This window comes from Apodemus sylvaticus, chromosome 22, assembly GCF_947179515.1.
Source record: "Apodemus sylvaticus chromosome 22, mApoSyl1.1, whole genome shotgun sequence".
NCBI classification, from domain to species: Eukaryota; Metazoa; Chordata; class Mammalia; order Rodentia; family Muridae; genus Apodemus; species Apodemus sylvaticus.
In genome coordinates this window covers 39,008,758-39,035,708 of record NC_067493.1, presented here as the reverse complement: position 1 = coordinate 39,035,708, position 26,951 = coordinate 39,008,758, and the positions used below count along the sequence as shown (strand labels likewise).

The 26,951-nt window shown below is 47.6% G+C and overlaps 1 protein-coding gene across 1 annotated transcript in view; it reads left to right on the top strand.

The window, feature by feature from the left end:
* Nucleotides 1–7,934, top strand: part of LOC127673012 (S-adenosyl-L-methionine-dependent tRNA 4-demethylwyosine synthase TYW1-like) — a 74,820-nt gene extending 66,886 nt beyond the window's left edge. The window contains 2 exon segments of the mRNA XM_052168529.1: nt 1,576–1,743; nt 7,384–7,934. Coding sequence (XP_052024489.1) covers nt 1,576–1,743; nt 7,384–7,605 — 390 coding nt within the window. The 3' untranslated portion in view covers nt 7,606–7,934.
* Nucleotides 7,935–26,951: the final 19,017 nt, after the last annotated feature.

Genomic DNA, 26,951 nt, shown 5'->3' with positions numbered 1-26,951 from the left:
TTAATATTCAGAGAAGGGTATCTGGGTGTGGTGTCCGTAGTACTTCGAGCAGCCATCTGTGGTGCCAGCCATCTGCAGTGAGCGGTCATTTGCACTGAGGGTTTGTAGAGCTGATAGAGTCTCGGGCCACGTCCCAGCTCCGCCATCTGTAGAGGCAGGTCGCCTAAGGCTTGTTTGTATCATTGGCTTTTCTTTTTAGTATAATGCGATTCTGCTTCCTACACAGCATGAGGTGTCTGTGTATCTACATGTGCAGTGTCTCTGTAGTGTCTGTATGTGTAGTGTCTGTGTGTGTAGTATCTGTATGTCTGTAGGATGTATGTGTAATGTCTCTCTGTGTTGTGCATATTTGTCACTCGGGGTCTGTGTGTGTATGTGGCATTTGTCTGTCTGACAAATATACACATTTGTCTGTGAATATGTATGCGGCATATGTGTCTGTCTGTGTGTCTATCAGGGAGGGGGCTTGTAAGCAGCGAGCTTGCCCTTCTGTTTCAATTGCTGCCCGTGTCTAAAAGATTAGAGCCAGCTGTTGAGGAAGTCCAGTGCTGAGCTGGTCATTGTGGCCATGGCTGTCATCCCAACTCTCAGGAAAGAGAATCAGCATCAGGACCTGAAGCTCATCAGGACACAGACTGAGTGTGAGGCCAGCCTAGGATATAACGTCTCAGCAACAAAACACAAGGGTTGATCTGGAGAGGTCTGAAGATATCCCTTATTTGAGAAGGAATCATTTCCCATTGCGATTTACCCAGTAGTGGGCCAAGAATATTGGGGGGCGGGAATGTCTGGAGCAAGGTAAGGAGCAAGAATTAGAAGCCGGCTTACTGCACTACAGTTGGTTTTAGTGGGAATTCCCATGTTGGTGAGATAATTAAGGCTTGCGTGTTAATTAGCCAGTGCCTCTCCTTTGGTGTGATAATCTATTTATTTTTTATATTATGACTATAAATACATCATTTCTCCTCCCCTTTCCTCCCTGTAAGCTCTCACATGCACCCTTCCTTGCCCACTGTCAAATTCATGGCTTTTTTTTTTCATTAATTGTTGTTGTATAAATATAATACACATATATTCCTAAGTATGGTCTGCTCAGTTTATATAATAGGTAATATTTTATGAGTTCACACTCAGTGGGGCTAGAGAGGGGGCTCAGATAAGAGCCACATAGACATACTCTGTCAGGAAAAAGTTATCTCGTTACAGAATTCCCGTGGGATCTGTATTGGTTACTCTTCTCATAGCTGTGAGGAAAGGCTCAATCATTCTGGGGCAGGCATGGCGGCAGGAGCGTGAGGTGGCTGCTCACCGGCATCCACAGTGAGGGAGCCGAGAGGATGGATGCCGGTGCGCCTGTTTTATTCGGTCCAGGACCCTAGCCATTGATGGTACACCCACAGTGTGGGTCTCACGTCACTTAACCCTTTCTACAGACATTCTCCCAGATGTGCCCAGTGGTTTGTCTCCTAGGCCATGTCAAATCCAGTCAAGGCGATAATGAAATGTGACCACCCCAAGCTGTCCCCCCACAGACAGGTCTATAACTGACAATCCCTGATGCTGTCCTTCCCACAGGGTGTGACCTACTGTGGCGAGAGTGCAGCCAGCAGCCTCACCATGGCCAATGTCCCCTGGCACGAGGAGGTGGTGAGGTTTGTCCGTGAGCTGGTGGATCTGCTTCCCGACTATGACATCGCGTGTGAGCATGAGCACTCTAACTGCCTCCTGATCGGACACAAGAAGGTAGGATGTGCGCCCACCTTGCTCCCCTTTGTTCTCTCTCTTCTTTGCACCCCTCACTTGATCACAGGGGATACCCACTTGTCCACTGTCTCTCCTAATACAAGCGTTAAGAAAACCCTGAACAGCCGGGCGGTGGTGGCGCACACCTGTAATCCCAGCACTCTGGGAGGCAGAGGCAGGCAGATTTCTGAGTTGAGGCCAGCGTGGTCTACAGAGTGAGTTCCAGGACAGCCAGGGCTACACAGAGAAACCCTGTCTCAAAAAAAAACCAAAACAAACAGACAAACAAAAACCCCCCAAAACCTGAACAAAACAGAGAGCACTGTTCCATTGTTTGAGTTTAAAGATTTTGTTTGTTCTTGCTTAAAGAATTACTTTTATTTTTAATCATGTTTGCATATGTGCCAGTGTGCACGCATGTGAGTGCAGTACCCTCGGAGGCCTGAAGAGGGTGTTATATCTCCATCTGGGCTCACAACTGGATGTATCACCTTAAGCCAGCAAGTTTAGAGACATCAAACACAAAATAATCTGGGGCCAGAGAGCTGGCTCAGTTTGTAAAGGCCCTTGCCCCAGGGTGGACCACCTGACTCTGGGAACCCATAGGGTGCCAGGGGAGAACTGACCCCAAGCTATTCTGTGACTTCTGCAAGCTATTGTGCATACCCTCTCCTCCCAAATGAATACGTGTAATAAAGAGTTTCAAAATATTACAGAATTCATTAAAATAAAGGGAATACACTCCTAGCCTAGGCGTCGGGTTTGGGTTGTGCACTGAGCCCACAGCTAACAGGTCATCGTGGGTAGATGTCTTTGGATCGTTTATTATAATAGACCCGAGCCATCAGTCATTTGGTTTATGGGATTTTCTCTGTGTGAAAGGTGAGGAAATAGCCAGATGGCTGCTTGAGTATTTTCCCTGTGGAAGGTGCTCTGGCCTCTGTGGCTGGATCTGTCTAGAGCAGCCTGGCTATTTAGGGCCGTACCTCAGCACAGTGCGTCATAAGGCCATCCGTGACCTTTTGAGTGTGCTCATAATTCTGCATAGATTTGCCTCTTCCCTTCCTGTGGGTGTGAGGAGTCCCTGAAGTCAGATGACCCCGTGTCTCAGGACACTTCCCCTCACATCCTGAGAGCCGAGGCTTCAGTTCCCTGTTGACACAGCTGTCTTCCAGTACAGTTTGTGTCAGGCTGCTAAGTGCTGCCCTTTTAGCTTCTGATTTTTGCATAAAACAGTTTGGCTTTTCTGAGCTTCCTTTATCTTAGCTTGTCTTGAGGCATGTAGAAATTCTCTCTGATCCGTGAGGCCTGGTGGCGCAGTGTTAATTTCAGAGTTACCTATACTCTGAATGGAGTTTTGTGTTCCCCATACCCCAAATTAATTTGTGTTGGGTTTCATTTTTCTTTTTTCTTTTTAGTGTAGAATAGAGTATTCGGGGCATGGGAAGGGGAGTTAGGGTGGTAGAGGAAGAGAAAGGCAGAGAGAGGGAGAGAGTAGAGAAGTAGAGGCTGGCCATGACCTTGTGGAGAGAGAGGGAGGAGGGGAGGGGAAAGGAAGAGCCCAAGAGGGCAAGAGAGAGGCAAGCTGGGAGCAGGAGTGAGAGTTATGGTGGGTTTCTAAGCCCCCGGTATGACCATATTGAAAACGGGGCTTCTAAGGGTTGGATGAAGTCCTGAGAACAGGCCTGATCTGATGGGATTCGCATCCTCACAGGAGACCCTGGATACCCCGTGCACGGGGAGAGCCTGTGTTGAGCCACTGAGAAGGCAGGAAGCCCAGACTTGCAGGGACCTGTCTGTGGGCTTTGGCCTTCATTTCCATTCCTGAGCTGCCCAGGCTGAGGTGCCTTGTCACAGTGACCTGAACCTAACGGGCATCCATGTCACCCGCCCAGCTTGGCCCTCCAGTTCTGTCCTCAGAGACCGGGAACCAGAACTGTCATTGGTCACTTTAGCTTTGAATGGTCCTGTCCATGCAAGTGGTTTCCTCCATTCTGGACGAGAGTTCAGCTTTAGAAGATGGTTAGCATAGCTCCCAGTGCCGGAGGTTGCAAGTCTGCCTCTGGGACTTGCATTGCATAATAGGTTAGTGTGTGTGTGTGTGTGTGTGTGTGTGTGTGTGAGAGAGAGAGAGAGAGAGAGAGAGAACACCAAGTAAACTCTGAAAAAAATTGGGGGGGGGGTTTCTGAGACAGGGTTTCTCTGTGTAGCCCTGGCTGTCCTGGAACTCACTCTATAGACCAGGCTGGCCTCAAACTCAGAAACCCGCCTGCCTCTGCCTCCCAAGGCTGGGATTAAAGGCAAGGGTAACCACTACAGGTGGTTCTCAACCTTCTTAATGTGGTGACCTTTTAATATGGTGCCTCATATTGTGGTGACCTCCAACCATAAAATCATTTTCATTGCTACTTCATAACTGTAATCTTGCTACTGTTATGAACTGTAATGTAAATATCTGGTATGCAAGATGTCTAATTTGTGATCTCAGTGAATAGGGGTGGTAACCTACAGATTGAGAACTGCTGTCTAAAAAAGAAAAGAGAGAGAGAGAGGGGGGGGGACAGAGACAGAAACAGAGACAGAGAGAACTGCTGTCTAAGCAGATTCTTCTGTCTTTCTGAGACTATCTATGACAAGGAATTCTTTATTTCTTATTTTTTGTTTGTTTCTTTTTAGATGATTTATTCTTAATTATGTTTACATATGTGTGGGTGTGTGCGTGTAGGTGCCAGTGGAGACCCCGAGGCACGGCTCCTGTGAAGCTGGAGTTACACGGGGTTGTGAGCTCCTCCACATAGGTGCTGGGAACCAAACTCGGGCCTTGTGCAAGAGGAGCAAGTGCTATAAACTGCTTAGCCCTCCATCCAGCTGCACCCCTCCCTCCTGGTTTTTGGAAACAGGGTCTCGCACGTGGGCCAGGCAGGCCTCGAATTGGAATTCACTGTGTAGCCGAGGGTGATTTTGTACTCGACCTCTTCCTGCCCCTACCTCCTGAGTGCTGGGCTTACACGTGGGCACCATCGCGCCTGGCTAGGAGCTGTCTGCCTGCCGCAGGCCCGGAGAACCCGGTGTACCATGCGCTTTGGAAGGGCATGAAGATGGGGGTTTAGGTCCCTGCCTGGAAGATACCGGAAGCCCCGGGGCAGCATCCCAAAGCCTGTCAGAAAGGCAGGCGTCACACTTCATCCGCAGACTAATTAAGGTTTTGCATACATTTGGCCCTGTCTACTAGAAAGCTCTTAACTGACATAAACCACGAGCCGTTTAAATTCAGCAAGGATTATCCTAACTCCAGGAAACTCTGTTTTTCATTTTTAAAACTTTTTCCAAACTGTAACTGGAAACTGTTGCTTCAGTTGGTTCATAGAATTAAACTTTTGTTGTTATTTTTTTCTAAGATTTTTTTTTTTGAAAAAAAAATTTGTGTGTGTGTGTGTGCGCGCGCGCACGTGCCTGATAGCCTGAAAGCAAGCACCCTCAGAGATCAGAAGAGGGCGTTAGATTCCCCGGAGCTAGAATTACAGGTGCTTGTGAGCCATCCAGGATGCGTCCCGGGACCTGAACTTGCGTCCTCTGCATGAGCTGGCCTGAAGTACTCCGCTGCATCTCCAGCCCTGCTTTGATTCTGAAACAGGCTCTCACTCTGTAGCCCAGGCTGCCCTTGAACTCTTGTTCCTCCTGCCTCGGCTTCCTAGTGCTGGGATGTAAACACCAGTCTATTTCAAGTCCCCATCAGCACAAATGAATGCCTGCTAGAAGCTTTGAGTGCAGTGCCCTCCCTACAAAGTGCTGCCTCCAACGCTGCAGCCTCCTCCTCCTGCTCCTCCTCCTCCTCCTCGGTGGCTTCTCTGTTCTCTTCATCCTGGCCATTATTCCACAGTGACTTTTGAGAAGCAATTTACTTAAGAGAGTACAAATTGGATTATTCCCCATTATTGAATTGAAATTCTTAACGAGGCTTTCTGCTAATGAGATATTGTATGCACGTTAGGATGCAAAGGCTAGCTTGAGTCATTTAGCAGCTCGGAATTAGAAGCCATTGATTAAGGCTTTACTCAAGCAAAGTTTAGCAATAGAAAGCCCTCCACGCATCCATTTTGCCAACAAAGCCCTGAGAACAGGAACCAGCTAGAAAGCAACCCCAGCAGGAAGGGTGGGGTCAGCTTGACCAGATGTCTGCAGGCAAGTGCAGCCACCTCGCTCCAGTAAAACCTGGCTGCCGCCAGTTGAAGGAAATAGCCTCCTTCCTTTCTCCAGAAATGTAGCCCAGGTTGCCTCTCCCTCCCTCCCATTGATGTAACTTCTCTTTCTTTTTTTTTTAAGGGGCTTTAATTTTTTTGTTCTTTTTTTTTTTGAGATTATAGTGTAATTAACGTCCCCCTTCCCAGTCTTTCCTTCCTTGTACCCCTCCTCAAAGTCTTTCAAATTCATGGCTTCTTTTTTCATTGGTACATGTCTATACATATATGATATGAATGTATACATTCCTAAATATAACCTGCTCAGGCCTCGGATCTTTCTGCCTCAGTCTCCCAGGGTCTGAGTCTCCAGGCCTGGGCCACTCTGCCTAGTTCTGGAAGTATTCCTCGTTACCAGGTGTCCCTGCCATGCATGGTTTAGAGCAGTCTTCAGGGCCACAGCATATTGAAAACAGGTGAAAGTTTAACATAGGAAGACCAGCAATTTAGCAATTTAAAACTTTTTTTTTTCTTTTTTGTACAAGGGTCACAGGTAGCTCAGCCTGGCCTTGAACTTGCTATATAGTCCAGGCTGACCTTGAACTTCTGATCGTCCGGATTCTAGTTCATAAGTGCTGCGACTACTGGAGTTCACCACCATGTCCAGTTTGTGCAGTGCTGGGAATGGAACCCATGTTTGGAGAGGCCTCTCCAGCAGATCCACATCCTTGACGCTCTCACTAGGGACGTTTTGACATTTGTTTGATCTTTAAAAAACCGCTTATCTGTATTTATGTATGCTGGGTGGTGGCCTTGCCCATGTTGATCAGAAGAGGGCCTTGAATATCCTGGAGCTAGAGTTGTAGGCATTTGGCTATTTGGAGTTGAAGGCATATAGGCCATTGTGGGCTGCTCAGCGTGGGTGCTGGGAAGGGTGCCTTCTGGGAGAGCAGTGCATGCTCTTGACTGCTGAGCCATTTCTCCAGTCCCAAACCAACGCTGTGTGTTTTAGTCAGGGCTTCTATTGCTGTGATAATAACACCACAAGTTAGTATACCAGAAATAACTTGGGGAGGGAAGGGTTTGTTTCAGTGTATGCTTGTAGTCAGTCTGGAGAAAGTCAGGGCAGGATCTCAAGGCAGGAACCCAGAGACAGGAGCTGAAGCAGAGGCCATGGAGGGGTGCTGCTGACTGCTCGGCCTGCTCTCTTACACCATCCAGACCAGCAGCCCAGGGATGGCACCCTCCATGGCCCCCCACATCTGCCGTCAATTCAGTAAATTTACCACAGGCTAGTCTGGTGGTGACATTTTCTCAGTTGAGATTTTTCTCTTCCGAAATGACTCTAGAGTGTGCCAAGTTGCCCTAAAACTAGCCAGTGCAGCTGGTGTGATCCAGATGGAACTAGAACTTTATTCTTTATACACAGTTTTACTTCTGACCTGACAACTCTTCTTTGCAGTTTAAGATTGATGGAGAGTGGTGGACGTGGATCGATTACAGCCGCTTCCAAGAGCTCGTTCTGCAATACGAAGAGAGTGGAGGCGCCAAGACGTTCAGCTCGAGCGATTACATGGCCAGAACCCCACGGTGGGCGCTGTTTGGTGCCAGGGAAAGAGGCTTTGATCCCAAGGACACGAGATACCAGAGGAAGAACAAAACGAAGGACATTTCCGGATGTTGAGCTTTTATCTCCAAAGACAGAAGCTGCCTGGCCCGGCAGCCCTCAGTTGCCATCACTGTCCACAGGGCACAGTTCTACAGCTGTGTTTCCAGGTCTGACACCAGCAGGCAGCCGTGCTGTGCACACAGCACCCGCACGCCGGGGCTGGGGACGCGACTCAATGCTTTTTTACCAGAACTCAGGCCCTTCATGAGTCCATTTCTGAGACAGTGATGGCAACAGTCACCTCTGGATTTTTATAGTTTTGGATTTTATTTTAGTAATTTTCCTAAGTGCTATCTATACCTGAGTATACGCAGGGAATAAACATCTCTGCCTCTTCCTCCCGAGCTACTGGCTTTTTTCCTTACCTTCCTCTCTTCTGTTTAAATCTGCTCTGCTTAGGTAGTTTCGGCTGGCATCCACTCATGGCAATGCCCCTGCCTCAGCCTGATGAGAGCTGGGATTACAGGCCAGCACCACCAGGCAGGCTCTCTGAGCTACTGGTTCTTTGTAGAGTGATCACTTAGTATATTTAGCTTATCGTGCCCTGGGCTAAACGTCTGTCTGGAGTCACCCCTGAAAACGATTGTTCAGTTGTCAAAGGTGTGTGCATGTGTGTGTGTGTGTGTGTGTATGTGTGTGTGTGTATGTGTGTAAGTGCACACAAATGAGTGCTGTGTCCATGGAGTCTAGAATAGGGTTTCAGATCCCCTGGAGCTGGAGTTACACGTGGTTCTGAACTGGCCAATGTGGGTGCTGAGAACTAAACTCGGTCCTCAGAAAGAGCAGCAGTGCTCTTAACTGCTAAGCATCTCAGTCCCAAATGTATTATTTATTTTTCCAAATATTTTAAGGTATTATGTCAATCACTTTAAGCTTTTGCATATTTAGAACTTTTGAGGCAGTGTTCAAGCCCCTTCCAGAAGAGATGTTGCTAGCCAATGTGTTATCATCGATCCAGCACACATGTGGAATAGGGTGTCTCCTTGTCTTTCTGTGTGGGCTCGGGACACACCCACGCACACACCCCTACCCCTACCTCTGTCTCTTCCCTCTGTCTCCGCTTCTGCCTTCATTGCTGTGCACAGTCTGACCTTTAAGGCTCAAGTCTTTTGTTCTTTTTTTCCCCTTTCATTTCTTGAGACAGGCTATCATGGTTCCCAGGCTAGCCCCAAATTAACTTTGTAGCTGAGGATGGCTTTGAACCTCTGACTCCCCCTGCCTCTGATTCCTGATGGCTGGAACTGCAAGGGTGCATCACTGTGCCTGGCTTCCAAGTTTTTCTTTAGTTGGAAACATCTTAGTCAATTTTCTTTTCTCAAGTAATTGAAGTTATTTTAAAATTCTTTTATCTAAAACAATAATCTTTCCTAAAGACCCAGGGCATGGTTACACTTTTATGTCCTCAGATTAAAGATACTTTTGTTCTTTTGAGTCCTATCAGACCCCCTTCCTCAGGAGCTCCAGGGCCAGCTGGCCAGGGTTCGCAGGTGACAAACGAGAAAGCCGGTCTCAAGGTGGATGGCAAGGACTGAAGCCACGGTTTGCCTCCAGCCTCACTCATGCTCTGTGTCACAAGCACACCTTTAGTCACATACCGACACAGACACATGGACACACTCACAAAGATTTAAAAAGAAAAGTTGGGGTGTATTGGAAAGATGGCAGGGTGGTTTTGAGTATTTACTGCTCTTGCAGAAGACCTGGCTTCAGGTTCTAGAACCTGTATCAGGTAACTCCTGACCACCTATAACTCTAGCTCTTGGGGACATGACACCATTTACTGGCCCCTGGTGGTTCTGCACACATGTGATGAACATAAACTCACGCAGACACACATGTACATAAATAAATATTTTAAAAACTTCGGAGCAGGCCCAACTGCTTAAGGTAACTTGTTGCCAAGCTTGCTGGCCTGGGTCCGATCATGGAGAAGACTGACTCCTGCTAGCTGTCTTCTGAGCACGTTCTTGTGCAATGCTCCATCACACGACCACACACATGTACAAACACAGGAGTAATGAATATTTTACAGAACTCAAAAGCCTAAATTACTAAATGAAGGAAATAAGTAGATCACATATTCAGAGCCAGATCTAATTGGCCGTGCTGGGGGCTTGCATTTAGGTCCCTCCCAAGTGATGTGTGCCGCCATGGAACAGGTTACATGCAATTTTATAGTCACAGAACAAAAGTGACGCCGTACATCGGTGCATTCAAGGTTCTGCTGGAAGAGAGAGCAGGTTAGACTGACACCAGAGTGGGTGTGTCTTCCCAGATTTCACACACTGCGCTGGGTGTTGGGTTTGGGAGAAGGCAGGCATGCCTTAACCTGGATATGTTTTAAGGATTTCTATGGGGAATGTTAGGTAAGAGACAAAGTTAAGGCCATTGGCTACTAAGGGGCCGGAGAAAGAACAAGAGGATTTTTCAGTGTACAGACCCATACTTCCTGCATGCTTTTCAGCCAAGGTCAAACTGTCTGCAGGATCTCAGGCACCTGTGTGTTAGCTTCAGACAGTGTCCATTCACTAATGCATACTGTGTGTGTGTGTGTGTGTGTGTGTGTGTGTGTGTGTGTGTGTGTGTGTGTGTGTTGTATACTCGTGGGTATGCCGGTGTGCTCACCTCTGCACATGCACAGAGTCCAGAAGAAGACTGCTCTGTTACTTTTACCATTATTCCCTTGAAACTGTTCCTTCCCCAACCCAGAGCAAGGCCTGTGTGTAGCAAGCCCCAGCGATTCCTTAGCTCCACTCCCACCCCCACCCCCAGCAGCGGGGGTCACAGACACATGTCTCAGCCTTTTCCCTGGCGTCTGGGCATTCACACTTGCATCCCCGTGCCACCTGACAAGTGTTCTCACCCCCTGAGCCACCTCCCAGAATGTCCCTCAGTCTGTGGCAGTCCTCCTGCCTCTGCCTCCTGAGGGCTGGGTGACTGCTATGGGCTACCATAGTTTGCATTCACTCAGGCTATTAATCACGCAGAGCCCATAAAGGTAATAAGGAGATAGAACTAGACAGATGGCTTAGCAACCAGAGTGTTTGATGGTCTTGGGGGAATCCAAGTCAGTTCCCAGCACCCATGCAGGCCACTTATGAGTGCGTTTTACTGCAGCTCCAGGGAATCTTTTGGCCTCTGTAGGCACCTGTATACACACACACACACACACACACACACACACACACACACACACACACAGAGAGAGAGAGAGAGAGAGAGAGAGAGAGAGAGAGAGAGAGAGAGAGAGAGAGAGAGAGGGAGGGAGGGAGGGTTTTAAAAATCTTAGACAATGGGGAGAAGGAAAACCCCAAACATTCTTCAATTCAGGATGCTATATACCCAACGGTCGATTATAGAACTCAGGAAAGTGAGGGAGAACTGTCTCTGTTCCTTTCCTTCCTTCTTCCTTTCCTCCCCCTCCCCCTTGTTGTTGAGGCAAAGATGTAGTCTGTTAAGAAAAGGTTTGGGTGGAGGCACCTCATTTGGTACAGTGCCATGCAGGAGGACCTGAGTTCGAATCCTTAGCACTCTGCTCTCCCTATCATCCCAACAAGGTCTTGTTAAGTAGCCCAGGCTGCCCTCCAACTCCCTTCATAGCCTAGACAATGACTCCTTGAAAGAATGGCATACTTGTGTGTGTGTGTGTGTGTGTGTGGTAGTCTGTGTACCTCATAGTCTACGCTATTCATTCCAACACATTTGTACCAAACACTGCCTTTGTTCTAATTCTCCTGAAGATCTGTTGTGAACGCTATAACATGGAAGAACAATCCTCACACTTCTGATGACGGCATTTATGGGAGACAGGCAGGCTCCTGAGATAATTAGTGAACATCAGACAGTGCCTGATGAGGGCTGCCAAGGGGGCAGGGCAGTGGGTACCCAGAGACAGCCCCTGGAAGGCGTGTGCCGTGATATAGCTATAACCTAATGGAAGAATCCTGATTCTAGAGAAGGAGGGAAGACTGTGTGGTGGAATGGCTTGGGTCCATCCACGTACTTAGAGCTGAGAGATGATGTGGAAATATAGGAAAGGGGGCTCTGAAGACGGCTCTCTTACCAGTGGGTCAGAGAGCTTGCCTTGAAAGTTCCCAACACCCACATACAAAGCAGGGCGTGGTTGCACACCCACCTTTTGGCCTGTGCAGCCCTGATGCTATGGGAAGCTGATGCCAGAGACTAACGGGCTTGCTGGCTCGCCATATTGGTTATATGACACACCATGTTGGTTATATGGCTCACCATGTTGGTTATATGACTCGCCATATTGGTTATATGGCTCGCCATGTTGGTAATATGGCTCACCATGTTGGTTATATGACTCGCCATATTGGTTATATGGCTCGCCATGTTGGTTATATGACTCGCCATGATGGCTCGCCATATTGGTTATATGACTCGCCATGTTGGTTATATGGCTCGCCATATTGGTTACTTTTTGATAAGACACTGTGACCAAGGCAACTTAGAGAAGAAGCAAGGGCTTATTTGGGCTTCTGGTCATGGTGGTGAAGCACGGCCTCCTCAGGTGTGGCAGCTGGAGCTCCACATAAAAGAGAGTGACCTGGAGATGGCCTAAGGCTTTTCATCGCCAAGTGTGTCCTTTCCAGCAAGGCTACACCACCTAGACCTCCGCGAGCAGCACAAAGCACAGACTAGAAATACACACGGCCAAGACACCCATAGACGTAAAAAATAAATAAAGATTAAACAAACATCTTTCCAAACAGCTATCCCGACTGGGAATAAGTGTTTAAATGAAGTGGGGAACAGTGTCTCAAGGGGATATGGTGGGGAGTGACAATGAGCACCCAGGAGGAGGAGGAGGAGGAGGAGGAGGGAGAGCCAGTCAAGCCTAGAGAGTAATGGTTGATTCTGGGAGGCGGAGGCCAGGCCGGGGCCCTAGGAACAATTATGCAGAAGAACAACTTGATCTGATTTGCATTTTAATAAGATCTCTGGAGCTGCAGGCTTTAAAATGGTTTGGAGAGGCCAAGAGGGAAAGACAGGAGTTGGTAACCATTTTTATAGACCAGTCTAGAAGTAATGGCCCTCTGGGGTGTGCCTGTGCGTGTGTGTGTGTGTGTGTGTGTGTGTGTGTGTGTGGTGACATTTGCACAAGTGTTGTAAAGCTGTGGATGGATTCAAGAGAGATCTATGACGTAATGCTTAATGGATGCAGCTGCAGACTGGTCAGATGGGGTGAGGAGTTCAAAGGTCAGTGTTGGCCCACCGTGCCCTGCCCTGGCGATAGGATAGACAGTGGGAGCATGTAGAGGGCTCTCAAGGGTCATGGGGACCCTCAGAAAGAGAGAGCCTCCAGGGAGACAGAAATCATCATGGTGGGAGTTTCCATCCAAGCCTAGGGAAGGGACTCGGCAGCTAAGAGCCCAAACTGCTCCAGGAAAAGACCCACCTTGGCCAGCTCACCGTCACCTGCCTGCAACTCCAGCTCCAGAGAACCCAGGGCCCTCTTCTCAGCTCCATGGACAACTGCGCTCAGACGCACAGGCACACAGAGCGAAAATAAACATTAAAACGCAAAAGAGGAAGGTTGACATCCCCCGAGCGGGGAGTGGAGATACCAGGCCCTGATGTGGGGCAGTGGAGGAAATGGGCTTACCAGGAACCGAGGGCAGACACACCCTGTAGCTGCTGGAGCTCAGTAAGGAGGGGTCTGTCTGTGTGAAGTACCACAAGGACACTTGTGTGTGTGTGGAGACAAGGGGACAACCTCAGCGGCTGTTCCTCAGGTGCCAGCTCTATCACTGAGCCACGCCCCCCAGCCCCCTCCCCGGGGAATTCTAGGCAGGGGCTCCTCCACTGAGTCACGCCCCCAGCCCCTCCCTGGGGGATTCTAGGCAGAGGCTCCTCCACTGAGCCACGCCCCCAGCCCCTCCCTGGGGGATTCTAGGCAGGGGCTCTACCACTGAGCCACACCCCCAGACCCTCACTGGGGTATTATGGGCAGGGGCTCTACCACTGAGCCACGCCCCCAGCCCCTCCCTGGGGATTCTAGTGTTCTCTCATGGACCAGCTCTTCTGGGACCCCTTTCTCAGCCCCACCCAGTGACTGGACCCTATTTCCCATTTCTCAGTCTTTTGTCCTGGGGGAGAGGGTGGAAGTGACATTCTGTTCTCATCACTGGCCTGTCTGGGTCTGTCTGTGGCTAATGCAGAGTGTGGCCCATTAGACAGAGTCCTTCATGGCTCCCTTTTAAAAAGCCTATTATTTTAATTTCCAAACCTTTTAGGGGAGGCAGAGCAGCAGCTACAACCTCACGCTCAGTCTGCCTCCTGATTATGACAATTTATGACTCAGAGTCACAAACTGACCATTCCTTTGGCCACCGCATCCTGTCCCACTCAGCTCCGTGTCCCCTCCAAAAGACTCAGTCTGTTGTTCCCAGGGGACAGGAAATGCTGATGTAATGGCTTCTATTACTGATATTGCCCTGGTAGTTGGGGTGCCAAGGTTGTCTGCAGTCTTGGGGAGGGAGATGAAGAGAAGGGCTGAACCTTCTTTAAAGCTACTCCACGTCTCAGTGTGCTCATTTCCACGGGCTCTGTTTACCTGAGCTAATGTGTTTATTTAATTTGACGGGAAAATCAGAAAATACCTTTCTCATTACCACATCATTCAAACATATCTAGACATAAAATAGAGGATGTGTTTACAGCACTTAAACACTGTATCTCATTAAGGAACCACTTTCTCAGTCTAATGGCAACTCAACACCCAGACTGTGAGCTCTGGTGTGGTGAGGAGTGTGTGGGTAGCCTTGTGCCCAACAGCTGGGGGCAGAGGCAAAGTCTGCCTCTCCAGGGTCACCAGTTCCACCACCACCCTCCAGGGAAAAAGCTTTCAGATGCTCCATGAGCCCTGACACCATGTCTCACATGCTTAGATGGCTTCCATAGCAACTGCAAATGTCTCCTAACTAAAGGAAACTCATTTTTTTTTTACTTTGCCTTTGGGGGTCCTGGGGTCAGAACCCAGAGCCTTGTGCCCTAGACATAACATGATGTTGCAATTTATCTCTTTAAAATGTTTGCCTCCTGCATGAGTCGGTGTTCTGTTACTGTAACAAATACCTGGGCACAAATAGTTTGTAAAGAGGAAAGGTTCATCTGGGCTCATGGTTTTGGAGGTCTTGGTCCGCGGTCATTTAATGGTGGGCCCCTGTGTGTAGGACATGTGTTGAAGCAGAACGTTACGGCAGAAGGGCAGGGTGCAGCAAAACCAGACACCAGGGTTGGGCCAGGCAGCAAAGAGAGAAGAAAGAGGAGGAGATGGGGTGCCATTACCCCCCTAAGAATACAATCTCCAATGGCTTTTCTCTAGTTCAGTGGTTCTTAACCTTCCTAGCACTGTGACTCTTTAATATCGTTCCTTGTGTTGTGGTGACCCCAACCATAAAATTATTTTTTGTTGCTACTTCATAATTGTAATCTTGCTACCGTTATGAATCATGATGCAAATATTGGTGTTTTCTTATGGTCTTAGGCGACCTCCATAAAAGGATCATTTGCTACCCCTATACCCCTACAAGGGTCATGACCCACAGGTTGAGAACCATTGCTCTAGGTGCCATCTCTTTAAGTTTCTATCATTTTCCAATAGTGCTATGGTAAAGATTAAGACTTGGGGTCTATATTAGTATTTTTGTTTTGTTGTGATGGAAACACGGAAACAAATGAAGGCTCGTGGTTCCAAGGATATCAGTCCATCAGTGTCAGGGAAGACACGGCAAAGCAACTCAGCTTCTGGTGGTAGAAGCTGTTCACATCATGGGAGAGAGAACTGGGAACCAGGGACCTCATATAACCTTCTGAGATCCCCTCTCGCCCAGCCCAGTGATCTCCCAGGATCACTTCCTAAAGGGTTCACCAGCCTCTTGAAATAGCGCCACCTGCTGGTGAAAAGGTGGCTAAACTCTGAGCCTGTGGGGATATTTCCTTTTCAAACCATCATGGAGGACATTGATGATCTAATCTGTAACACCTCTCTCCCCATTCCCAGACAGACGTCCCTGAGTCAGAGATGGCATCGTCATCAGCTTCTCTTGGAGTCTGTCGTAGGGCGGGTCTCAGGCAGACACATTAAAAGCTACATGCAGAAGGATGAATGCAGGAAATCGCTTCTTTGGCAAGCTCACAAAGCAACAGGTCCCTAGATGTCTTAATTAGCTTCCTCTTCTCCCTATTCAGCCAGGTATCAGGGCTCTAACATCTAATGAGCAATGGTAATGGATTCACTTATAAAAAATATTCCTCGTTAAAAAAAAAAGTCAGAGGTAACATGTCATGTCGATTCCTAATGGCTCTTACCAAAATGCCTAGGTACATCTTGGTGTCGAGAGGCTTTAAATGGTCTTCTGAGTTTGATCAGGACCAGTTTATTCTTTTAAGACATACTAATTTTGCAGCGAGAAGCATTTCTGAATGAGTCAGAAAACTCTCACCATTTTCTTCCTGCTGATTCTGAATATTTCAGTGTTTTTGATTATTTTTCTTCTGATATGTGGGTTCAGTGGATCATGTCTCCTTATTCCATCGTGTGTGTGTGTGTGTGTGTGTGTGTGTGTGTGTTTGAGTACTTGTGGAGTCTAGAGGACAACCTTGGGTGTCATTTGTTAGCTTCGATCCAACACACACACACACACACACACACACACACACACACACACACACACACAGGCTAGAGCCATGACTCAAGAGCACTGCAGCTCACAGCCACCTATAATTCCCATTCCAGGGGACCTAGTACTCAGCTCTGGCCTCCTTGGCCACTGCATACATGTGGTGCACAGACATGTGTACAAACAAAATACCAATACATATAAGGTAAAAATAATCAATTCTTTAAAAATACTAAAAGTATTGTATCAGACTTACTCATTGTGTGTGTGTGTGTGTGTGTTGGGGGGTGTGCAGTGCGCATCTGTATGGAGGCACACACATGCCATGGCACACATGTAGCAGTCAGAGGATAGCTTGCAGGAGTCAGTTCTCTCCTTCTACCAGTTGGTTCTGGGGCTTGAACTCAGATCATCAGGATTGGTGGCAGACCCCTTTACCCACTGACTCCCCCCATTCCCTCTCTACTTTTTTATTTTTTCACCTTAGTCTTTGAGGCAGGCTTTCCCATGCTTGTCAAAGTCACACGCCCAGTAACCCACACCTCCAGTGAGCCTCACCCTCCACAGTCCCAGATCTCCAGTCAGTTATTGAGAAATACTGTGTCTTGTTGGGTGATGGTGCAAACCATTAATCCCAGCACTTGGGAGGCAGAGGCAGATGATTCTCTCAGAGTTTGAGGCCAGCCTGGTCTATAGAGAAAGATCCAGGACAGCCAAGGCTTCACAGAGAAACCCTGTCCCCCAAAACAAAACAAATATATATATATATATAATTTTTATGTGTGTGTGAATGCAGGCATGCGTGTGTGTGTGTGTGTGTGTGTGTGTGTGTGTGTGTGTGTGTGTGTAGGTCTGAGGACAGCCTCCTTGGAGCAGACTTTCTTAATGCTCACCACTGTGTACACCAGGATAGCTCTCCTATGAGCTTCCACAGGGTCTCCTGTCTCTGCCTCCCATGTCCCCACGGGGTGTTGGGATTATAGGTGCCTGGCTACTGCATGGCTTCTGGGGATCTAAATCCAGCTCACTAGGTTTGCATAAGGCAGGTGCTTTCTCCACTGAGCCATCCTCCCCGCTCTGTTTTCGACTTTTGAGATAAGGTCTCAGGAAGTCCAAGTAGACTTTGAACTCCCTCTGGAGTCAAGGGTGATCTTGAACTTTAAATCCTCTTCTTCCCCTGCCCCTCACCTCCCAAGCTCGACGATTACAGGTGTGCACCCCTAAGTCCAGCTGGCTGTGGTGCGAAGATGGAACCCAGGGCCTCGTGCCTGCTAGGGAGCAACTGCGTTAGCTCAGAAACTGACTTAAAGTGTTTACGTGGTGTGCATACGCGAGCTTGTGTGGATCCTCCTTCCACTGTTACAAGTGCTCCCCACCTCAGGTCGGGTTTACACTGCTTGTGTTTTGCACCTGAGCCATCTCACTAGCTGTGTTCGGATGCTGAGTTCCAAACTCCAGGGCTCATGACTGTACCCCTGTCCTCTGAGCCATCTCCCCAGTCCCCCCAAAGACTGACTTTGAATGCCCCCAAGAAAGCCAAAGACCCTTCCCTGCCTCTCATGTGCAGAGATGTCTTTTGCATCTCTCTGCAGGTGTCTTCTGGGGACCACTTACGTTTGGTGGGAAGCATCATCCTCTCTCCACTGTTTCTATGACTTCATCCCAGTCCGGCTGCCTCCGGCCCTCCACTCACCGGGACTGGCTGACCCAACAGAATGCTAACAGCGCTACTTTTGAAAACATTGGTCTAAGTAGACTCTGAACTTGGAAACTTTTGATGCAGTTGGAGGTCTTGGCCCTAGAGTGAGAAGAGGAAGCTTGTTAAAATTAAATAAATTGAAAGATGCCTGATTCCCAGTCTCTGAACTCTATTTGATGTTTAGAAGAGCTCACAGCAGGCGATATAATTATATACAACTATGGTTAAGAATAGAAAGCAAGTGAATGAGTTAGACAATTATGGACCCCAAGGTAAAGAAAATAAGTGGTATTCATATAACACCAATCACCCACGAATACTATTGACACGGGCACCGAATAAATGCTGCTTCAGTCAAAAGTGATGACGTGCGAGGAAGAGGGAAAGCGTATGATTGCTAAACTGTCATTAAATTCCCCAATTGATCAATAGCTAATATCAAACACATCAAGAAACAAGAGTGTGGCCGGGTGGTGGTAGCACATGCCTTTGGTCCCAGCGCTTGGGATAGCAGAGGTAAGGGGATCAGGAGCTCCAGGATATCCTTGGCTACACAGGGACGTTCCAGGCCATCCTGAGCTACATGAAACCCTTTCTCAAGAACAAATATGAAATTGTATAATATGAAAAATCTAAACACAGAGTCAGAAAGCTGATGGACTAGGGATATTTGATCTTAACATTTCTAAAGTGTTGAAACATTTCCTGTTGCTGTGTTTGTGTGTGTGAACGAATAGGTGCGTACTTACGGGTGCATGTGTGGAGGCCGGAGGACAGCCCTTGGGAGCCGGTTGCCTACTTGGGAGCCGGATGAGGAGAGGTTTGCTTGCTTCCGCCATGTAGCAGCTCCGAGCTGATTGGCCCATGAGTTTCGCTGGGACTCTCCCGTCTCCACCTCCCATTCGCCATCGAATGCAGAAGCCCGCCGCTGTGTCTAGGTTTTTTTACAGCTTCTTATGTGGGGTTCCAGGGATTGAACTCAGGCTAGCAGGAGTTCGCGGCAAGTCCCTTTACCTATTGAGTCATCTCACTGCCCTGCCATTTCATTTTTCTGTTTTTTTTTTTTTTATTAAATTAGATTTTTCATACAATTCTCTCCTAATAAATGCCTCCCAGATTCTCTCCATCCCCCTCCCATCCAAATCCACACCCTCTCTTTTATTCTCTCTTTAGAAAACGAACAGGCTATTTTTGTCGGACTTCTAACAGAGGGACTTGGGGCTGGTTTTTATGCTGTTGCCCGCTTTGGGGACTCTTGTCTTCCTATTGGCTTGACTCATCCGGCCTTAATATAAGGGGAGGTGCCTAATTTTTTTTTTTTTTTCAAGACAGGGTTTTTTTCTGTGTAGCCCTGGCTGTCCTGGGATTCTCTTTGTAGACCAGGCTGGTCTTGAACTCAGAGATCCGCCTGCCTCTGCCTCTGGAGTGCTGGGATTAAAGGCGTGCGACACCACTGCCCCTCAAGGTGCCCAATCTTACTGTAATTTGATATGTATGCCATGATTCGTTGATATCCCTAGGAGGCCTGTCCTTTGCTAAAGGGGAATGGGGGAGCGGACGGGGAGGGAGAAGATTGGGGGTCCATGGGGGGCCGGGAGGAAAGGAGGGAGGGGAATATAATAAATAAACTAAAATGAGATAAAGCAAAACCAACAAGCTGGAACAAACAGAAGAAGAAGAGTCAAAGAAAAAGCACAAGAAACACATATAGACGCAGAAGCACACATGTTTACACAGGCGGAAATATACCAACACAAAACCTGAAACATAATATATATGCATATTATATTATGTTTATATATTATGTAATATATATAAAAGGGAGGGAGGGAGGGAGAGAGAGAGAGAGAGAGCCAGACAAAGCATTATGAGACAAAGATACTCCAAAGACGCCCTTGGATGCATTCTGCGTTGGCCATCTACTGCTGGGCGTGGGGCCCGCCATGAAGCGTGGTGTGTGTTCCCAGGGAGACTCCTTTGGAGAGCACTGATTCTCATGTGAAGATAGCGTCTGGGTTAGGGATGGGGGCTTGTATGCACTTCCATCAGCACTGGGACCCCACCTGGAGCAGACCTGTGCAGGCCACCATGGCCCCTGTGAGTTCCTGTGTGCGCTGGTTTTGTTGTGTTTGGAAGGCTTTGGGTCCTTGGTGTCTTCCGTCTCCTCTGGCTCTTAAAATCTTTCCTCTCCCTCTTCCCCACGGCTCCCTGGACCCTTGGGGAGTCACTATACTTTGATTTAAAATTTTTTTAAAACTTTTTTGGATATTTTATTTATATTTCAGATGTTATCTCCTTTCCCACTTTATCCCCCTCCCAGAAACCCCCTATTCTATCCTCCCTCCCCCTGCTTCTATGAGGGTGTTCCTCCACCTGCCCACCCATTCCTGTCTCCCCACCCTCGATGCCCCTACACTGGGGCATCTATGGAGCCTTCATAGGACCAAGGACCTCTCCTCCCATGGATGCCTGACAGGGCCATCCTCTGCTACATATGCAGCTGGAGCCACGTGTACTCCATGGTTGGTGGCTTAGTCCCTGGGAGCAACCAGTCCCTTAGTCTGGTTGGTTGATATTATTGTTATACTTAGATTTTAAATTGAAAATGTAGAATTGTCAGTAGAGAGTGATAGTCTATCTGATTTATGTATTTATATATATGCATGTATGTGTGTGTGTGTGTGTGTGTGTGTGTGTGTGTGCATAGTGGAGCTTAAAAGTATGATCCTAACACACACGATGTCTGGGGCTGAGGCTCAGTGGAGGAGCACTGGCCTGGTGTACAAGGGTCCTGAGTTCCACCCCCAACACTGCAGACGTAAGATGTAAATTAATTGGTCAGTGTTCAGTTATTTAAGAGACCATACTCCCTGAGTTGCATTACTTAAAAACTGTTGATTTGTTTCGTATTTTGTGTGTGCATGAGTGTGCCACGTGGTACTTGTGGGAATCAGTTCTCTCCATCCACCATGTGGGTCTTGGGGATCGAGGGTTCCAGATTTATCAGCCCTAAGACTTTCTGAAGGCTCTAAACCCCATCGCGTCTGCCTCATCGTATGGAAATGGAAAGGCACCCCCATAAATGGCACATCAAAGGGGATGTAAGATTCGCTTAAAAAATACATGCACATACATTTTACAATCTGGATTCTGCTACTAAGAGGACTCATGTTGTCTCTGTCTCTCTGAGTCTTGTTGACTTCACTTGGCATAGTCATTTCCGGTCCCATCCACTTCCCTGCAAATGTGATTTCATTTCTCTCTGTGACTGAATAAAACCCCACTGTATACACATGCGCGTGCGTGCACACAGACACACACACACAGCACAGTGGCTGGTCTGTCTTTTAATGGCATCTAGGCTGGTACCAACTCTTGGCTATAGTTACCAGGGCAGCAAAAAATGTGCAGGTGTCTCTGTGATCTGACTTAGGGTGCTTCCGGTACATTCCTAGCTATGGTGTAGCTGGGTCCTAGGTAGTTCTGACTTTAGTGGTTCTTTTTTTAAAAAAAGATTTATTTCTTTATTTTATTTAGATAAGTGCTCTATAATGGTATGCACGTGTGTCTGCATACCAGGAGAGACGTCAGATCCCATTACAGATGATTGTGAGCTACCGTGGGGTTGCTGGGAATTGAACTCAGGACCTCTGGGAGAGCAGCGACTGCCATCTCTCCAGCCCGTTTTTGTTGTGGCTATTTTGTTTTGTTTTGTTGTTTGTTTTGTTTTGAGAAACCTCCATATTGATGTGCACAGTGACTCCATACGTTTACAGATAACATTATTTTTTTTAAGATTTTTAATTCATTTTAAATATGTGTATGGGTTTGTGTCCATTGGGTGCATTGCCCTTGGAGGCCACACGAGGGCATCAGATCCCCTGGCACTAGAGTTACAGGTGGTTTTTGACCAGCCTGATATAAGAGCATCCTTAATGGCTGCACCATCTCACTGCCCCGCCCCCACCCCCACCCCCATCCCCGCCCCCGCCCCCCACCTCCGCCCCCACTGAGGATAAATATTCTGACCTTGTCACTCTGAGGTTATGTAATTTCTTCTAATTGCACTGGGTGAAAATAAATCTCAATTATTTATGAGTGTGGACCTCAAATAAATCTCCAGGTCTTATGCACTGGCAAAGAAACAGTAGTTAGTGATTAAAAAGCGATTCTAATGTGTACTGAAATCATTGGCAAACAGAATGGAGCCAGCTCAGAACTCAATGCTGTTAAGTCTTACAACAGTCACTTCTGTCTTCTGTAGTTTGGTCATTGAATAGTTGACAGGATTCCTTTTGGCTTCTTTGAAACAGCCATTCTTTTTGTGTGGGGGAGGGTGTGTGGTGGGTGGGTTAGTTCCTGTGTGTGCACATGCACATTTAGAGGGCAGAGGTCAACCTCTGGTGCTGTTCCTCAGAAGATATCTAACTTCATTTTTTCCCCCCTAGGCAGGGTCTCTCACTGGTCTCAAATTCACCAAGTAGGCCAGGCTGGCTGGTCAGCCAGCGAGCCCCAGAACTTCACACAGACTCTGCATCCCCAGCACTGGGCTTACAAATGTGGGAGACCATGCCTGGCTTTTTAAGTGGGTGCTGGTCTTGAACTCAGCACCTCATGTTTATGAGGCAAGCAATTAGTGGACTGAGCCATCTTGCAGTTCTGCTTTAAATAATGCAGGTCTTGGGGGCTGGGACATCATCTCTGGAACAATCCTATGAGCCAGATATCATCATTTCTTCCTGCTGAGAGAGGATTCAAGGTTCAGAGACAGTGTGTTCAGGAGAGCACAGCAAAGAAGAGGTAAATCAGGTCTCCCTGGCTCAAGCTGTTACCCTCACTGGCCTTTTTTGCTAACGTTTGGTAGTGCTTCAGGCTGCTTCCCTGCTAATTGTTTGGTTTCTTTTCTTGCTCTTAACTTGTTTTGCTGTTTTTGAGATAGTGTCCTTACGGAACCCAGGCTGACCTCAAACATGCAATCCTCCTGCCTCAGCCTTTGAGTGCTAGGATTACAGGCACTTCCGCAGCTTCGTTGCTTTATTTTTTTAAAGTATTTGTTTCTTAGAAGACTTACTCATATTTAAAATTGCGCATCCCCGTGTGTGTGTGTGTGTGTGTGTGTGTGTGTGTGCACGCGCATGCAGTGTCTGTGGAAGCAGAGGCACTGGATCCCCCGGGAGCTGGAGTTACAGGTGGTTGAGAGGCACTCCGTGTGGAGGCTGGGAATGGACTCAGATCTTCTAGAAGATCATGAGAAGATCTTGTCAGCAGAGCCATCTCCCCAGCTCCTTGCTTTATCCTTTCTAAAAGGAACCATACTGTACAAGTGTCTCCGTGTGTCCTGAGGATCTCCCACTAGTCGGAATCTCAAGTCCTCAGGGGTTCTGTGCAGAACTCACAACATAGACAAAGTCATTAATGGAAGATTCAGTCTTACTCCATTAACCTGTGAGATCTATTACTATTACTACTACTACTACTACTACTACTACTACTACTACTACGTGTTATCAGTTCAGTTGTTTGAGAATGCGTTTTGCTATGTAGCTTGGGCTGGCCTGGAACTCATGGTCCTTCTGCCTCGGCCTTCAGAATCTGAGGTGCCAGGCATCCACTCTGATACTCCACAGGTCAGACTCCTTGCAGCTCTGTTTGCAACTTCTTCACCTAGAGAGAAAACATAGAAAGATCAGATCTGACATCCGTCTCCATCGTTGACTTGATTGCAGGTAGAATCACTGTGGTAACGTAGCTCTGGGCAAGTCTGCAAGGAGGTTTCTGGATTGGCTTTATGAAGGTAGGAAGATCTGTTCTGAATGTGGGCAGCACCCTCGTCCCATGGGCTGGGGTCCTGGGCTGAATCAAAAAAGAGGGAGTGAGCAGAACACCAGCCTTCATGCTTTATTCTTGACTGCACACAGTGTGTGGTTGCATGTTTGTATAGGCATGTGTGTACATGCCTGTAGAGAGGACAGAGATCACTTCGGATGTTGTTCATTGGGTGTTGTCCACCATTTGTTTGTTTGTTTATTTGTTTGTTTATTAGAATCCTTCTCATAGGATCTGGAACTCACTAGATAGGCTGGGTTGACTGTCCATGAGCTTCAGGGATCTGCCCATTTCTGCCCAGTTAATACTGGCATCATGTGTCACTATGCTCTGCTTTTTCTTTAAACTACATTTGTTTATTTAGTGTGTGTGCATGTGTGCATATGTGCATATGTGTGTATATGTGTATGTGTATTCCCATGTGAGTGCACCCCACAACAGGCTTGTAGAGGCAAGAGGATGACTTTTGGAGTCTGTTTTCTCCTTCCATGATGTCAGGTCATGAGGCTTAGCAGCAAGCCCCTTTATGTGCTGAACCATCTCACCGGCCCATGCTTTGCAATTTCCTGTGGGCGTCTTGGGATTGAACTCAGGTACTCACACTTGCAAGGTGTCTGAGTTAGGGTTTTACCACTGTGAACAGACACTATGACCAAGGTAACACTTATAAAAGACAACACTTAATTGGGGCTGGCTTACAGGTTCAGAGATTCAATCCATTTTCATCAAGGCAGGAAGATGGCAGCATCCAGGCAGGCATGGTACAGGAGGAGCCGAGAGCTCTGCATCTTCATCTGAAGGCTGCTAGCAGAATACTGACTTCCAGGCAGCTAGGATGAGGGTCTTAAAGCCCACACCCACAAGGCCACACCTACTCCAAGAAGGCCACACCTCCCAACAGTGCCACGCCCCAGGTCAAGCCAAGCATATTCAAACCACCACACAAGGCAAGCACTTAGCCGGCTGTGCCATTGTTCTTACCCTTCCCCCTCCAGTTTTTAGAGACACCAGAAAAGGCTGTTTTGACAAAGACTCTGTCTTAGTTAGGGTTTCTATTCCTGCACAACATCATGACCAAGAAGCAAGTTGGGGAGAAAAGGGTTTATTCAGCTTACACTTCCACATTGCAGTTCATCACTAAAGGAAGTCAGGACTGGAACTCAAGCAGGTCAGGAAGCAGGAGCTGATGCAGAGGCCATGGAGGGATGTTTCTTACTGGCTTGCTTCCCCTGGCTTGCTCAGCCTGCTCTCTTATAGAATCCAAGATTACCAGCCCAAAGGTGGTACCACTCACAAGGAGCCCTCCCCCCTTGATCACTAAGTGAGAAAATGCCCTACAGCTGGATCTCATGGAGGCACTTCCCCAACTGAAGCTCCTTTCTCTATGATAACTCCAACCAGTGTCAAGTTGACACACAAAACCAGCCAGTACAGACTCCTTGGAGCAGACAGACAGGAAGCACAACGTTGACTCTTGTATCAGCAGGTGAGTCAGCTCAAAGGGGTTCAGTGTCTTTGAGAGAAGGGGGCACTTCTTGGAGGTTTGACTATCCTGGGCCAATCCCTCATGCCTTGCAGCGGACTTAAGCTCTGAGAAAAATCTCATAAAGAAGACATAAAGAAATATAGAAAGTCTTACTTCTCTTACTCCCTTACCCCATTATTTCCTCTGAAAATATTTACAGATGTGATATGTCTGGGGAGATAAAGAAGGGGAAGCTCTTTTTCCTGTTAAAAGAGAGGTCGGTGGTGGATGTGTGGTCCAGGCTGGGCTTGAACTTGCTATGTTGCTGAGAATGACCTTGAACTTCTGATCTCCATAACTCGACTTCCTGAGTGCTAGGATTATAGGTGTGCACTAGCACACTTGCTTTTAAATTATTTGTAGGCACACATATATGTGCTCTGGAGTATGTGTGTCTGTGTCTGTGGGGGGTAGGGGAAATGTGCCTGTAAGTGCACTGCCTTTAGCGGCCAGAAGAGGGCAGAAGATTCATTGGAGCTGGAGTTACAGGAAGTTATAAGCTGTTGATGTGGGTGCTGGGAAGCAAATTTTGGGTCCTCTGCAAGAACAGCAAGCAGTCTTAACCACAGAGCCATCTTTCCAAACCTACACTTGGTTTTTAATATGGTGCTAGGGAGACCTCCAATTTTTTTTAAATACCTTGATCTTTAAGCCACATCATGTGAGCTGAGAAGTAAAAAAATTCCATCTATGTTAGCTGCCTTTAGATCTGTGACTAAAGTACTGACAGACATAACTTAGGACAGAAAGGATTTATGTTTGTTCATGCTTACAGAGGAGTTTAAGTCTAATACAGCAGGGAAGGCATTCTGTGAGGTCCAGAGACTGATATGTCTTTCAATTGCTAGACTTTCAATTTCAAGTGGGCTTACTAAATATATAACAAGGTAAAGTAAAAGAAAAAGTGACAATTGATCAATAGATGGATAGCTAGCCATCAAAGTTCCATCACATGGAGTACTCAAAACATTGTAGAAGAAATCAATGGGGAAACCCCATCAAGCCATTCAGTTGGGACACCCAATCAGGAGAAAGTCCTGGGTGGAGGATTGTCCCCTTAGGAGAGTGAGGCTTCCAAGTTAAAACAAACAAATAGCAAACGGGGCAGATGACATCATCAAGTCAAGTACTCATCTTGACATCCATGACATCATCCAATCAGGCATTCACCACATCCATGACATTATCAAATCAGGAACTCACAATATCCAGCATCAACTGATTGGGTAAGTTGAGGTAGGCAGCTGGATTCCAGACTGGGCTGAACTTCCAGCTTTAATCTCCCACTGAAGGCATTTTTATATCTTGGGATAAACACTAGTGACTTCTGTTGGAAATGGGTCTCCTTCCAGCTTTCCTCAAGGACAGAGTGTTTCACTCTTGGGTTGTCTGGCTGTTTCTTTCCCTCCCTGTCACTGAGTTTCAGAGGCAAGTCCATTCTCAGATGCCAGAGAAAAACATGCATGGGTCTGAAATGGCAGGATGGGTGTGTGTAGTCCAACTTCCTGAGTTCCGTGAGTTCAGACGGGTGCATGGCAATTTGCCGGTATGTGTGTTACCGAAGGGATGGCGGTGGAAGTGTCTCCATTGCTCATGGTGGGATCTTGAGGCAGAAGGCATTCACACCATGGCTGACCCAGATGCAGGGGGAGGAGCCAGAACCAGG